The sequence below is a fragment of the Petaurus breviceps genome, unplaced genomic scaffold (assembly GCF_028583685.1).
Source record: "Petaurus breviceps papuanus isolate PSGF00001 unplaced genomic scaffold, PetGlider_PUasm1.0 80, whole genome shotgun sequence".
NCBI lineage: Eukaryota > Metazoa > Chordata > Mammalia > Diprotodontia > Petauridae > Petaurus > Petaurus breviceps.
The window spans coordinates 15,427,314-15,444,147 of record NW_027186540.1 but is presented as its reverse complement, the minus strand read 5'-3'; the positions used below and the strand labels follow the sequence as shown (position 1 = coordinate 15,444,147).

General features: G+C 35.6%; 1 protein-coding gene across 1 annotated transcript in view; it reads right to left on the bottom strand.

Annotated features, from left to right (window-relative positions):
* Positions 1-2,232: 2,232 nt before the first annotated feature.
* Positions 2,233-16,834, bottom strand: part of LOC138176027 (cadherin-related family member 4-like) — a 133,058-nt gene continuing 118,456 nt past the window's right edge. Inside the window, exons 14-18 of the mRNA XM_069106754.1 lie at positions 15,441-15,571; positions 13,006-13,098; positions 11,785-11,854; positions 10,792-10,828; positions 2,233-2,691 (exon numbers count right to left, since the gene is read on the bottom strand). Coding sequence (XP_068962855.1) covers positions 2,633-2,691; positions 10,792-10,828; positions 11,785-11,854; positions 13,006-13,098; positions 15,441-15,571 — 390 coding nt within the window. The 3' untranslated portion in view covers positions 2,233-2,632. The remainder of the gene's footprint in view (positions 2,692-10,791; positions 10,829-11,784; positions 11,855-13,005; positions 13,099-15,440; positions 15,572-16,834) is intronic.

Below are 16,834 nucleotides of genomic sequence, written 5' to 3'. Positions count from 1 at the left end.
ATGTCTTCCAAGCTGATATTGAACTAGTAATAATTATTTATACAAATGATTCAACTAATTATGAATCCAACTGACTCTGTTATCTCATAGTTTAAAGGTACATTAATTGTATTTTTCATAATATCTTTTTGCCAGTAATTGAAATTAAACTCACTAGCCTATACTTTGCAGACCCAATTCTCTTTTTGATTTTGAAATTCAGGACAATATCCTCCCTGTTCTAATTCTTCACATTCTGTCTGAGATAGCTTAGTGGAGCAATGGCTAGAGCTCTGGGCCTGAAGTAAGAAAGCACTGAATTCAAATCCCTGGTTACAAACATTTAATCAGCTAAGTGATCCTGGGCAACTTCAGCCTCCTTCAATTTCTTCAGCTGTAAAATGGGGATCCTAAGAGTACTGTCCTTTTAGTCCTGAATCTAACAATGGCCCTTTGATGAAATTTGGGCAGTTCTCAATCGCTGCCACATGTCAGTGTATGGAGCTTTAGGGTCAAGTGTGTGCAGTTCCCCAGGTAGTGGAGGATGGGAATAGGGTACTTCGGTTTCCAGAAGCACAGAGATGACTGGTGTGGTCTCATTTAGGCTCCTGGGACATATCATATTGTATGTAAAAGTTTGGGGAAGAAAGGAAGAGGAAATGGGTGAGGAAATAAGGTAGGGGATAGGGAATAAGGAAGTGAATGGAGGGCCTTTCCTTTTTTGTGAAAAATACCAACTCTTCCCCAGGTACTCAGCAGCTTGGAGCTCCTTAACATAGGGTCTGAACTACTGGAAGTGGAAGGCACATGTGGAAATCTGCAAAGGCCACTCCTCTGCAAAGGCAACCAGTTGTGGCCACCAGGCCCCTTTCCTCTGAACCATCACATCAAATCTAAAATGTACCCCAGAGTTAACTCAAACGTCCAACTACAAGTTGTGTGCATAGAGGAGTTCAGCTCCCAAAAATTAATTCTCAAGCTTCTGAAAGAACCACAATTATCAAAGGCCTGGAGGTGTTGAGGCAACAAGCACACCCTCCAGGGTGAGTTGGAAGGGTTGAAGGTCCAGTGCCAATCCTTCCCATCCATCAAAGAACACACACATAAACCACAGCTCTTAGTTTGTGAATGTGATTCACATCATTGACCCCTAAATGTTCAGCGACTGAACCTTTCAGTCACAGTATTCCCCAACAAACCCTGGGCTGTCTTGCTGTCCATACAGCCCTGGTGCTGTTTTAAGGATCAAATTTAGTACCAACACTGGCACAAAAGTACTTAATAAATGTTGCTTCTCACTTCTCTTCCAGGATCACTGAAATAGTTTGCATATCACGTGTACCAGTTCTTATGGTACACTGGCATGTAGTTCTTCTGGTCCTGGTAGCTTGACCTCATCAAGGAAAGGTAGGTGATCCCCTGTAATCTTCCTATTTGTCATGGGTATCAACTACCTACTTGCCAATTTTGTTGTGTTCTTTCCAATCCAAAGGTCATTCTTTTCAAAAAAGGTAGAAGCAAAATTAAAGATGAACAGCTTTGCTTTCTCTATGTGGCTTGGTTATCCCATCTTATCTCACACAGGAGTTCTTTTTCTTGCCCCCCCCCACCCCAGTCAATCCTGAATGGAGAAGAGGCATTTTGAGTTGAACTTTAAAAAATGGTTTGAAATTCAACAAGGAATAATGGATCAAGGAGGACATTTTATGCATCTACATTAGTATGATCAAAGGCTTAGAGCTGTGTGCCTTTGGGGCTCAGGAGGGGTCAAGAAGAGACCATTTTGTTTGAAGGGTAGAGAGAATGAAAGGGAATAATATCAGATGGTGCAGTCAGTGGTTGACTTTGGGACTGTACTCAACTGCCTAATATTTATGGCTGTAATGGGAATAATAACAAGTATTACTGTCTTAATTCAAATTGAGATAAACTCACCTTTTGAAGAATTTCCAACAGTCAGTACCTCCTAATTTTAGGCCAAGGAACAATTATACATATGTCTTAGCTTTCAAAGTGTCTAATAATTATAATACTTTAGACTAAGTTGAAAGTAAACTAAGGAAACTGTAAGCAGTAGTTTTAATCATCTGAATCAAGTAATTTTGTCTTCATATTAATAAGAAAATTAAAATAGCTTTTTGAAGATCCTACCATAAACCACAGAATTACAGAATTTTAGAGCTAAAAGACATATTCACTTTTGAGCTAGTTTTTGAGGTATTTGGCACAAAAGTTCCATGGTATTTTGTTTTTATTTCTTTAATTTGTCTACACTTGAATTCACAATATATCACCATAGTCTAAGAAAGAGAGACAGAATCATATCTGCAAACAGCTGTAACTTTCATTTTATTTTCCACTGGCATTTTGCCTATGGTGAAATATTTATCTAAAAAGCAATAATCACCTGCATACTACATGAACACATATAATCACAGCAAAGAATTAATCAGATTGATAAAAACATGAGTACTGAACAAAAGCTTGAAAATGTAAGCAGCTAGATATCTTTTTTTTCTTGTTCAAAGTTTCATTTTTAAAAAGCCATTTTCAAACACATCTAAATATACACGAAGACACGGAGATACAATCATTGTTACACTTGTCAAATCAAATATCTTCTCTTGGATTTCATAGTTTTTCATTTTTCTCACTAGTTAAGCATCTTGATTTCACCAGTCTGACTATTGAAGAGGTACTGCCTTCCAGTCACTAAAGGAAAAAAAAATCAATTAATGTGAATGTCCCATTGTTAATGTCCAGTTAAGAACTTGCATTTATATAGCAGTTAAGGGTTTACAAAGCACTATCCATATATTATTTAATTTGATCCTTCCAATTATGTGAAATAGATGTTAGTATTATCCCCCTTCTACAGATAAGGAAGCAGGAGAGAGAGGGTCACACAGATAATAAGTTAATGAAGCAGAATTTGAACTGTTCTTCCTGAACCTACATCCAACACTCACTCTATCCACTATTCCATTTTACCTCTCAATCTCACTTTTTTTTTTGAGAGGGGGAAGCAGGGTGATTGGGGTTAAGTGACTTGCCCAAGGTCACATGGCTAGTAAATGTTACGTATCTGAGGCTGGATTTGAACTCAGGTCCTCCTGACTCCAGGACTGGTGCTTTATTCACTGCGCCACCTAGCTGCCCCATGTACCTCTCAATCTTATTACTAATAGTTTCAATTTTGAATGTGGTGTTTTGTTTTTGGTAGGGCAATTGGGGTTAAGTGACTTGCCCAAGGTCACATGGCTAGTTTTTTTGTGTTAAGTTTCTGAGGCTGGATTTGAACTCAGGTCTTCCTGACTCCAAGGCCAGTGCTCTATTCACTGTGCCACCTAGCCACTCCCAATTTTAAATGTTTTAATTGAGAGATATAATCAAAGGGATATCATGAATATGTTAATGTTTTACAGTATTTTACAGATTTTACCATTCAAGAAATTTATCATTAAAAATTTAAGAAATTTTATGATTATACTTTATAATTAAGAAATAATTTGTTTAATTTTACATATGTTATGGTGTGTATATATGTGCGTGTGTGTCTGTGTCTGCGTGTGTTTTATAATGGAAAGTCTCTAGAATCTTGGATAGTTGATTCTGCTAAAGATTTTTGGAAAATATTGGACAAGAATTTCAGGGTGAGAGGCCATAGAAACATTCTTTTTTTTAAACCCAGCATTCTTTTTTTAAATGAGGAGATGGCATGTCCATACTCATGAAAAATAGGGATCCCTCAATATAATCACTGCTATTTTTAATCTTTGTTAGCTCAGTTTAATAATAAAGTGTCAAATTTTAATTTTTATTGATTTACTGAACCCAAATAGTCATTCTAGTTGCAAACATTTATTTCAAATGGAATCAAAATTGAAATAATTATTTCAAGTTCTGTGACAGAGTATTTCTTTCAATTACATTCAACAAAGATATTATCCCTGTAACATTTCTGATGATTTTCCTGATTGGGTACATTTATCCTCATCCATAAAAAATTAAAAAAAAAAACCTTTTATAACAGCCAGAAGCCAGCAAAGTTTTCAACTGTAGACATCATTTGAATTCAAAAATAAAACCTTCACTTTGACTCTATATGGGGCACATTCCCTTTATGTCCTATAAGAAGTTTAATGCAAGACATACTATAGCAACTGCAAGGAAGTGAACAACATAAAAACTGTGACCATAAACTTTAGTATTTACTTGTTTGATGATTCTTGTGTATTAATTAGAACTGCTACCTGCAATTTTTCCTCCTTTATTAACCCTAGATTTCCTATTTTGGCATTTGTCACTATAACAGCATGGTATTTTTATCAATTCTCATCATTCCTGACCTATCTGCAGCATTTGACAGGATGGATCACCCTCTTGAATTTTCTCTCCTGTATAAATTTCCTTGACACATCACTCTCCTGTAATCCTTCTCTCTGTTCAAATGTCTGTCTTTCTGGGCCTTCAGCCATGCCATGCCAACTTACCATGAGTGTCCTAATAGAATTTGTCCTGGATCCTCCATTTTATAAAATAGTTCATGAGAATCTCATCAGCTCTCAGCTAAGGAATATCAGCTAGAAAATGGCTCTTATTTTTGTAAATGTGAGAAATGAAGCCCTTATCAGAGAAAATTACTGTGATTTTTTTTCCAGTTTCCCATTTTTCTTCTAATGTTGACTACATTAGTTTTGTTTGTACAAAAGCTTTTTAATTTCATGTTATCAAAATTATCTGTTTTACTTCCCATAATCCTCTCTGTCTCTTGTTTGGTCGTACACTCTCTCCTCTTATCCATACATCTAACAGGTACATTTTTCCTTGTTGCCCTAATTTATTTATGATATCACCCTTTATGTCTAAATCATGTATCCATTTTGACCTTGTCTTTGTATACAGTGTGAGATATTGGTCTATACCTAGTTTCTGCCAAACTACTTTCCAGTTTTCCTAGCAATTTTTGCAAAACGGTGATTTATTACCCTAAAAGCTTGGATCTTTGACCTTATCAAAGAGCAGTTTACTGTGATCATTGTTGCTGTTGTTGGTCAGTCATGTCTGAGTCTTCACAATCCCATGGACTATAGTGTCCATGGTTTTTTGTTTGTCTGTTTTTTGGCAAAGACAACTAAGGGGTTTACCATTTTTTTTTCTAAAGAGAATTAAGAAAATTAGTCTATAGTTTTCTTTCTCTGTTTTTGTTTTCCTTAGTTTAGGTATCAAAACCATTTTTGTGTCATAAAAGGAAATTTATAGGACTCCTTTGCCTGTTTCTTCACATAGTCTTTATAGTATTGGGATGAAATGTTCTTTAAATGTTTATAGTAGAATTCACTTGTAAACCCAGGCTTCGAGTTTTTTGTGCACTGCTGTTTTCAGAGCTAATTCTGGGGGTTTGGAAATTTTTAGTCCTTCCAAGGGGGTGTGATCTGGGGAGAGGTGTGGTCACTGCCATCTTGTCTGAACTCTGGTCCTTAACCACGAAAGGCCCATGATCCCTTGGGACTGCAATTTATACCATCCCTCTGGGCTTCTACTGCTTCTTGACTCAAAGTGCTCATCTTAGCCCTTGAACTATTACTTAGAAGTGGGTAAATGCCAAACAGCATCTGGTCTGCTGGTGCTAGCACATGGTTACCCTGTAATCACGTTCTGACCACTTGCCAGGCCCCCTTACTGTCTCTGGCTTGAAAGCTCCTAAAGTTGCTGATGCTCCTGTCGCCACCACCTAGTACCACCACTAGTGTTTTCATCCATGTGGGCTCCAGGCCAGCCTCTTTCCCTGTTTCACAGATCTCTCCTTCCAACCTCCTATGTTGTCTTGGGCTGGAAGAATATCTCATTCTGACCTCTTCTTGGCTCTGCCGATCAGAATTCAATTTGAAGCATTATTTTAAAATTGTTTGGAGAGGAATGTTGGGAGAGCTCAGCTGTGTGCTTTCTCTGCCCCACCATCTTGGCTCCACCTCTGGAAGTCCACCAAGTGAATTGTTAGTAGGTAATTTGAGCATATTCATGCAGTCTGGATAATTAATTGCTTGGTTCATTTTTCCACATTATTAAGAACAGTTTCCCTATGTCACATGTTACCTGACAGAAACAATGAAATTGTCCAAATTAATGCAAGTGCCTGGAATCCACTGCTTCTTCATCTCTGCCTCTTAGAAACTTTATCCTTCTTTTAGGACTCAGTTAAATTATTACTTATGAGAGATCTTCCCAGAACTATTCCCTTCTTTTAGGTCTTGATTTTCTTTTTCTACCTGTTATTTGGTATTACTTATCTATATATATGATAAATATGCATATATAAAGAGATAGACATATAAGTATGTACATCATTACAATATTAACTCCTTGAGGTCAGGAACTGTTTACTTTTCTAATTATATCCCCCAAAGCTAGAACAATATCTTGTGCTTGTTTAATTGAATTTAATATTTTACACTCATAATTCAATGTATGGAAGATTAAAATAATACAATTGGAGGTTTCTCAAAAGTAACCACCAATAATTAATATGAAGATCATTAAACTGAACACATTTGAATTTTCAGAATTCTGTGATACTTCTTGTCATAGAGGGGAAAACTGTTACCATATATACTGTATTTTTTTTTAATCTTCAGATTTCTTTTTAGTATCTATTCCATTCATTCAACTACCAATTCTAATTTTGGTGGCATAGTGCTGACATCATGTGGTATATTTGGGAAGTAACTAGCATTTATTCTATATTCCAGAGTATTAGTTATTTACCTTGGTTATTCTTCATTAAATTTTTGGTGAAACATTGAAATTGTTATTTGTTAGAAGCAACATTATAAATGTTCTTGTTTCATTTGAGAACACATTAAAAATGTAAATTAACACTGCATTCTATTGAACTTTGTGTATGTCTGCTTTAGGGTACATGTAGCATACATATGCAATTTATTATGAATATTCTGCAAATAACTATGCCTTTAAAAAAAAAACAACCCAGTAAGTATCTGGAGTCAAAAGATTCAGTTGAACATCAATCCTTTACTAATTGCAAACCATCTCATTGACCTAACATGTATACACGTGCATAAACAGACACTCTCCAAAATAAACTTCGATCAGGCTCAAAGCCAGACAACAAAACCAGTATGCATTGGATCAAATCCTAAAGTTTTGAAACTAGGACTATAGGGAATCAAAAGGGGAGATCTTTACCAAAATTATGCTGTTTCTCATGCTAGGAAACATAAGCACTGAATGATCTTTCAAACATTTAATTCACTTATAATTATAGATAGTTGCTGACCTACATAGAGAATTACAGTGTTATAGAATCTCAAACCTTGAAGATACCTTAGGGGCCACTTATGACCACCCATGATACCAGAAAGAATATCTTCTATAAGATACACAACCAGTGGTCATCCAGCCTCTGATTGAAAATCTCCAATAAAGAGTGGGTCCATTATTTCCTGACATCTCATTCTACATTTGGTTTGACAATGTTTACAACATTTCTTTATATATCAAAGCTAAATTTGCCCAAGCACCTTCCACCCTTTGCTTCTACTTCTTCTCTGTGGAGCAAAATATCCCAAGTTTAATCTCTTTTCTACATGAAGCAATTTGAAAAGAGCTATCCTATTTGCCTGAAAATTTTCTCTTCCACTATAATCAATTCTCAGTTCAATTCTGTCAACTGATCCTCATATGGCTTGAACCCTTTCACTACTCTTGGTGCCTTCTTTGAGATACTCTTGTGTATTTCAATGTACTTCCTAAAAAGTGGTTCTCAGAACCAGAGATGACTAGTACAGAGTAGAACAGGATTACCTCCTCCTTATTCATGAAATCTAATTCTCTCATAATGCAGCCTAGTGCTGTTAGCTAAGATAGTGTGGTTACTTCTTCCCAAAGTACAGAATCAGACCAAGAATAGAATTTTCTGTTTTTGATTCCTCTACCATCTGAAATATGGCACTACCATTAAGAGTAGAAAAGAAGTTTTTAGCTTCTATGCTTTTCGCAGAGACCTAGAGCTCCAGCAGTTGTCCCCGTCGTTATCATCTCTCATCTTTATGGTGTGATTCCTCTGCTCTAGGCTTGCGATGTTTCCAGAAATCATCTAGTTCCTTTCTGTCCATCTTTTCTTTGTGGATGCCTGCCTTGGGAAAGCCAGTGTCTATAAGAATCCCCCTCTCTACTATCCACACTTGGACTTTTTCTTCTGCCTCTCTCCCCTTCCCTCTGTGTTTTTTGCTATTTTAGTTTGTTTCCTATATCACTCTCTTAGCCTCTAGCCCAAAGTTGAATTTTGTTGTAAGTAGTGATATATAAGAAGAGATAATATAGTAGGCAGGAAAAACAAACACATATAGATATTCCTCAGTCACCCCTTCTTCCCCAATAAAGTTGTCACATCCATCCAAGTTCTTTTCTGATTAACATGGCCTATCCTGTCTCCATCTCTCTCTCCCCTCCTTCCTTTCCTCTTACTCTTTAACCAAGAATTCTGGCCCTTTCTCCCATTTATTAAGGCAAAAAGCCCTGAATCTGAGTCTGGTTTTCCTTGAAAGGGATTACTAATGAAACTTTCTTAAGTCCTTTATGTATAGTCACCTGGCAATATAATTGAGTGACTGTGATTTTCCACTTCATAATGAAAGAGACAGAGGAACCAGAGATAGAAACAAAGACAGACAGACACATAGAGAAAAAGAGGCAGACAGCAAGACACAGACCAAGAGACAGAGAGGCAAAGATAGAGACAAAGGCAGAGACAGAGACAAAGAGAAACAGAAAGAGTGAGACAGAGGCAGAAAGATATACACAGACAGTCATCGAAGGAGCAAGAAGATTTGTGAAGCAGGGTTTAGAGGAGAGTTGAAGCAAAGGAGGGAACCTCTTAAATCTGTTCTTCACTCTCACTACACTCCCACTTCTATTAAGTTCTATCCCAAGACTTCATCCCTTTTCAGGCTCTTCACTGACTCTAAACTCTTAAGTGAAATAGTTCAATGAACCACCCCCTAATCTTGAACCTTTTGTCTTATCACTGGTCATTGTTTGAAATTAGGACTCTAGGGGATAAAAAAAGGTTCCCTTTATCAGGATCATGCTATATTTTTATGATAGTTAACATAAACATGGAGTGCATTCATATTTAATATGATGATTCTTTCATTGCATTTAGTTTGTCAGTACAGTGGATAGATTTATGGATCTGGAGCCAGAAAGATCTAAGTTCAAATTTTTATTCTTAAGTGACCTTTTTTCCTCTTTCTTCTATCTCTTTGTGATGTAGGCTTAGCAGTGTTATGAGTGCATCAAAAGACACACACAGTTTAGTAATTTTTTGTTTTGGTTGCACCCACTCATAGATTCACCAACAGTACTCCAACATCCTGCTTTCCTAGTGCCTCTCCAACATTTTTCGTGAAATGTTGCATAGTTTTAAATGAAGTCGCTGCACAATTAGTTTTATTTAAATTTTATTTTGTTACAAGATACCTTTCATGGAGTAGGAGTACTCAATAAATGTTTGTAATGTCAATATACACATAACCGTAAGACTCTTTAAAAGAAGTAGGGGAAGAATGGAAAGTCAAAAGAAAGGCTATATGAAGTCAAAGATGACCTGAAGGTTTTGATCCTAGGCGCCTGAAAGGATAGTAGTTTCAGTGACTTAGGCATTAAAATTCAGAGAAAAGACACCTGGGGAAGGGGAGGAGGTGAAGAAGGGAATGATGGTCTTACATGTTGAGTTTGCAGTGATACTTGTATATAAAGGTAGAGATATCCAGCAGGAAGTAGGAGATACAGTGCTATGGTTTAGGGAGTAGGTTAGGTCTGAAAATAAGAGATTTGGAAATCATCTATATAGAAAGAACATTTGAAACCCTTTACGTATTTCCAGGGCAATGAGGTGGTATAGCACATAATTTGGACTGGAATCAGGAAGACTCGTTCCTGGTATGAGATTACAGACACTAACTGTGTGACCCTGGGTCATTTAACCCTGTTTGCCTCAGTTTCTTCATCTATAAAATGAATTGGAGAAGAAAATAGCAAACCATCCCAATATCTCTGCCAAGAAAACCCTAAATAGGCTTGTGAAGAAACTTCTAGGTAGTACAGTGGATACAACATGGAGTCAAGAAGACCTAAGTTCAAATTCAGCCTCAAACACTAGCTATGTGACCCTGGCAAATCACTTAACACTGTTTCTCCAATTGTTAAATGAGTTGGAGAATTAAATGGCAAGCCACTTCAGTATCTCTGCCAGGAAAACCCCAAATTGGGTCACTAAGAGTCAGATACAATTGAAAAAAAAATTAACAACAACAAGTATTTCCAAGAAAGAGAGGGTAAGGAAGGCCAAAAAGAAGACCCAAGACAAATCCCTAGGAGACATCTACACAAAGGTGTAAGAAGAGGATTATACCATTGAAAGAGACTGAAGAGAAACCAGCAGGAGAATCAGAGGAAAGTCATAAAAGTCAAAACATGAGAGAATATCCAGGAGAAGAATCTTATTAATAGTGTCCAATGTTGCAGAAAGCTCAAGGTGGCTAAGAATTATTTGAAAAGGTGATCAGATTTAGCACTTTTGACCTCTGAAATAGCAGTCTTGGGAATGGTAAAAAAAAAATTAGATTAAAGGATTCAATTAATTTTATATTTAGAAGAACAATTCATGAGATCAATAACATTGATAACCATATCTGAAGAGACATTTAAGACTTCCTCTTTATGCATAGATTTTTTTTAAAGCTATAAACATTAAGAATATGTAAGTTTTTAAACTCATCTGCTTCTTACCAGGATCAATTGCACGCCCATCATAAACTGCTGCTGCCTATAAGAAAATGAAATAAGAAATGCAATTACTACTCTATACCAAAGGTGTTTTTAGATTCCTAGAGATTGACATAGTTGATGCCTTTTATATTACCTGAATGGAATTTTAACTTTTCTGTTCATTAATCACACTATGTTAGAATCACAATAACTAATCAACCTGAGTAAAAATTTGAGGCACCAAGGTACTATAGACTGGGAATCAGAAGACCTGACTTCTTGTCCTGGTTCTACCAATTTGCTCCAGAAAACTTGATCAGTCCCATCACTTATATGGGCCTCAATTTTCTCAGTGGTAAAATTAGGAGATTGAAATAATTCATATTAATTCTAAAATTATATCACTCTAGGTTAACTCTTATGTGTATACATGTATATAATCCCACTGTTTATCTATACATCTACACACACACACACATATATACATATGCATATAATGTGTATCTATCTATGACAGTGAATATGCTTCTGTCATTTAAACCTTGGTTCCTCAAAAGGTTAAGAGTGATTGGCCATTTAACAGTTAGTGAATCTTTTAGCCAGTTGTCTTTTTCATACCCCTTAGCCTTTTCCATCTTCCAAGTATTCCCAAATTGGTATAATTTATCTCATGGTTTTGAACATTGCAAAGGAACAAAAGCAAAATAAGTATGATTTTTCTACACTAAAATATTTAATCTATTAGAATTCAAAAACATCATTATTCTTCTTCATTTAAGCATTTTCATTTCCTTACCCTTGGTTTCTAGCTGTCAGTCATTTTTAAGGGATCTTAATGTTTGTCTTTTTCCTCTTTTACCTCAGTTTCATATCATGCTTAACTCTTTTTTGTTTATGAATTTCATTATTTTTGCTCTTAACTATTATTAACAGAAGCATTTTACCCTCCTTCAAATTTGAAGGTTCAAAAGTGATTGGTTTAATAAAACATTTAACTTTCCTCATTATACTTACATTTTCATTTCCAGGCAGTAATGTTGACTTCAAATTTGACTTTTGTTGACTGTTAAATGAGTCCATGTTCCTAGACAGTACCATCAAAGAAATATTGAGAATCTATACCGGGGTATTTTTAATGATATGTTATCCACAATTATAACTAAACCATACAGTATTGAGGAAAAATGACATATGGACATTTTTGTGTCACAAATCATTAGCCAGCACAGAGGCACCAAGAGGACACTCACTCACTAAATACAGGATCAGCGTTTTATCTGTCTGTGGAGCTCCTACTATGACATTTTTTCCTACCAACATAAAATGACACAATGTATATAAGTTAAGTGATTTGCCCAGATTAGATTATGATTTCATATTTAATAATTGTCATAGGTGAAAATTGAATCCAAGTTCATATTCTCCTTCCTCTCATTTCTCTCTCTGACTCTTTTTGTCTGTCTCTGTCTCTCTCTTTCCCTGTCTATACATTCCTCTCTCTCTCTTTTACACACACACACACACACACACACACGGTAAGAAAGATCATTCCAAGTCAGGAAGGTGGGTTCAAGTTTCACCCCTGACAGCCAATAATCTCACCTAACCTGGAGTGTAAATGTTGTTCTGCCGTGACATATGAACTTACAGTCATAATAAAAAGAGAATGAGGGCCAGACCCAGTCTCCATACTGTTTTCTTAGGTTATAGAATAGGGAGCATCTGTATGAATTTATTATTATTTTTCAATTAAAGGTTGACCTTAATGGTAAAGAGACCAAATCTAATAGGAAGCAAGAACAAGTAAATTCTGGCCAAAGGTCTAAAGTTCATATACCTTTTATGTAAGGCAACATCAAAGGATAATCATTTTTCTTTAAGAGGAATTGTAATGTTTAAACCTTAAATAAACCTTCATTATATAGTGGGAGAAAGTCATGAAGCATGAGGTTTAGGGGCTAGGACCCTGCAATACATGCCCACAGGTATATGAGATATGCCCTGTGCAAAAGTCTATGTTGTGGTTGCAAGGCAGGAACAATTAGTTCTAAAATTAAGCCAATTTTTTTTCAAAAGTTATAAAATTAATTTATGGTCATTTTAATTAAAATAACACATGCCTAATAAAGAGAAAAGGAATTTTAACCATGACCTCACCTTTTAAATGTAATGCAATAATTGTTAAAAGCTTAAAGATAGTTGAGATTACCAAACAAATATGAACTTTTCTTCTACCTTGGTATCTTGATGGTTTCCTCAATAGTAACACTTGGCTGGCTCATTTGATGCTGGTAACAATTGGGAAAGAATCTTGAACAACCTGGAGCACTAATGTTAAGGGGATAATATATGTTAACAAGAGATACAGGCACTCAAGATATAAGTGGTTAATATTAGTAGTGATGAAATATTTGCTAATCAACAGGCCCACATGTTACATTGTGTCTACAGAGACATACTCCTTTCCAAACCATTCTCTACACAATTGATGAAGTAGCTTTCCCTTTCCAAAATTCAAGTCTACTATGTTGTTCTTCTCTTTAAGAATCTTCCTCAGCTCCCTATTGCCTATGGAATGAAGTACAAACTCTAGAGCTTGTTATTTAAAACTTTTCAAAATCTACTGTTCCCCTCTCATTTCTCATTATCCCCTTTTCATGTGGGTAGGCAAGAGCCAGGGACAGATAAGTGGCAGAGTGGACATGGCCAGGCCTGGAATCAGAAAGACCTCAGTTCAAATTCAACTTCAGACGCTTACTAGCTATGTGGCCCTGGACAAGTCACTTGATCCTGTTTGCTTCAGTTTCCTCATCTGTAAAATGAGCTGGAGAGGGGAAATAACAAACCACTCCTGTATCTTTGCCAAGAAAACCCCAGATAGGGTCACAAAAGAGTCAGGCATGAGTGAAAAACAACTAAACAGGCAAGATTCAGGCTTTAGAGGCTATCAAAGGTATTTGAGTTGGGGTATGTATGGCATGATTAGATTGGTAATATAGGAATCCTCATTTGACAGATGGATTAGAAAGGGACAAGAACTGAAACAGGGAGACACATTAGGAGGTCGTTTCAACAGTTTGGGTTAGAGTGATGTAGGACAGTGGTCAGGTGAGAGGAAGGGAGGAATGGAAGCAAGAAATATTTTGAAGGGAAAATGAAGAATATTTGGCAACTTGCTGGGTAAAGGGGTGGCTAAGGGAGAATCAACAGCCAATTATGATTCTAAACTTGTAAGTCTGGTTGATCAGAAAAATGTCCATGGGTTTGAAAGAAAGAAGAAATTTAGAAAGAATGGTTTTAGAGGAGAAAGATGATTTTGGTTTGTGACTTATTGAATTAGAATTACCTATGAGACATTCTAGTAAAGATGTCCAGCAGAATATAAGTGACAGTGGGACAAGGATGATATTCCAGTCAAGGATTATGAGAAGGAATGGTCAAACCAAAGACAAGAGTAGTGTTATGAAATACTGATTAAGATGATTAACAAGAGAAATGGAAAAAATATCTTTTTTCACATGAATGGTTATCTAGTGAGCTCTCTCCTATATTTTATGTACCCTGATGATTTTTTAACTTAAGTATAGATTTACATTTATTCTTATCATATTTATTTAGTCGACATTAATAAATTTAACCCATAATTTTAGTCTATTGATCTTTATGGATTTCAATTGTGTAATTAAAAGTTTTAACTACCCCTTCTAGTTTCATGTCATCTACAATATGCTAAGTATTCAGCTGTCAAATTGATTTTGAAGACAGAGCCAACTGTTAAACACTACAGCAAAACACTATATATGTCTCTTTAGGTTTACATTGATCCACCAGTCAACTCTCTTTGGGGCATATGCAGTCATCTAACTAATTCTGAATGTATCTGACTATACTGACTTTTTGTTTTGTCCATGGGGATATCATGAGAACTTTTGTAAAACGTCTCACTGAAGTACAGCTACACAAAATATACAGCTTATTCTTGATTGTCTAATATAGTAATCCTTTTTTTTAATTACTACTCTAGTAATCAGGTCACTTATATTTTAGTTTATAAATAAATTTATCCTCCTCAGATTCCCTCATCATTTTTTGAAAATCTATGTTTTCTATTAATTATAATAATCCAGGCCTAGTGAATGAATATTTCTTTTCTGTATATGAGCTAAAGGAACTACTACCACAAAGTCCCTATTTTGATAAATCATTTACATAAGAAAATCCCATTCCTTAGTTTCTGGTGATATTTCTAATGAGTCTGACATTTATGCATTTGTAGGAAGCTACAGGTAATGGGCTAAATGAATGTTTCTTAGAATAGCCAGGGAAAGTTTCAAAGGCAAAGGCCTCACTGTTGTAATACAACTATTTTGCCCTATACCTCCTTCTGAGAACTAAGCAAGCATACTTTTCTTAATATATCAACCCAGTTGTCTATTAACAAAGTAAGGTGGGAAATGAGATATTCTGACTACTAAGACAGATATGTGCTGGCCACCGTGCTCTTTAATTAACTATATTTCAGGCAAAAGTTTTTTTTTTATCTTGAAACATTTGATAATTTCTCTGGTCCCTTAACTTAGACACCCTCTTTTATGGTCTCTTTAAGTCATTTTTTATTGTCTTCATCAGGAATTAAGATGTTTAAAGAGAAGTAATCATTCAATTCTTACTCTTTGAAGAAACACCACGCAACGGCATAGACACACATCAAGAAAAGGACGGCTGTTATAGTTATCACTGCAGAAATCCAATTATCAGGGCTCCAATAATGTGAAATTCTCATTAATATAGATGTAGTAACCTGAAAATAAGGGAAGCTTTGTTAAACATTAATAGCAACATGCTTTGGAAATATAGCATGTCTTGAAGTTTTTTTTTTTTCCATTATGAATGGCTGCTAATTACTCTTTTCTAGTATGTCACTTTCTTTTTTTTTTTAATAAAATGAGGCTTTTACTGTTATTATTACCATAGTTAGAAAAATAAACATTTCCAAATTTAAATATTTAATTTTCTGCCTACAGAAAAAAAAATTAGGTGTTCTGAGTAGCTTTGGTGAATATGGCATTAAATGTTGGATAATTTTATTTCTGATGTAGAAACAGGTTATTGGTTGACAATATAACAAGGAAATTATCAAGGGAAGGTATTAATTACCTTTCTGCTAAATCAATATGACTAGGTTGATTAAAACTGAAGTTTGTATTGTCACCAATAATTCCAAAGCTAAAATGATAAGAAGGAAGGCTTGAGCAATTAAGGCCAACCTAGAAGCCTTGAATCAGAAACATAAAGATTGAGATCTGTGATTCACCCACACTACAACTACAAAAGAAAGCAAGGCCAAGAACCCAGGAGATCAGAGTTAATGTGATCAGGGAAAATCATTGTTCAGTCAACCAGATGTTTTACCGAATCACCCAGTGTTAAAGCTAAAAAACACCTTACTCTGACAAACAGGTCCAAGAGGAAGAATAAGCTTATTTCTTGCTCTTTATTGCCATTCAGACTTTCCCTCTGCTACTATAATTTAATATCCGCTCCTCTTTTGAGTTGGGCTAGATAAGTATATGACCCCTTCAAATTCTCCTGGAAATTGTCTATCTATCTATCTGTCCTTTGGACATTCTTCACATTTCCCATGGTTTTTAATACCTGACTAATAATCTTCCTCTTCAATCCACCTACACTAGGGAATTTCAAAGTAAATATTGATATTTTATTTAACACTTTAATGGAAGAAGTGAATGCTACACAGGATGCTGAGGGGGAAAAAAAACTCCAGGAAGACATGAGTGGAGCTGGTATTCCAGTTTGTTGCACTGGAGAATTTGGGGAGTTTCCCTTTGGGTGAGATCTAGGACCCTCCTCTTGGCTGAACTGAGTTACTTCACTCCCAATGGGATAGCTCCTTTACTCTGTATTGTTTAATATATATATATATATATATATATATATACATATTTATATATATATTCACATATGTAGGTAGCTTTCTGATTTGTTTTATTATGATTTGGATAAATGGGTTTATTTTTTATTTTCTATGTATGTTTATTATAAA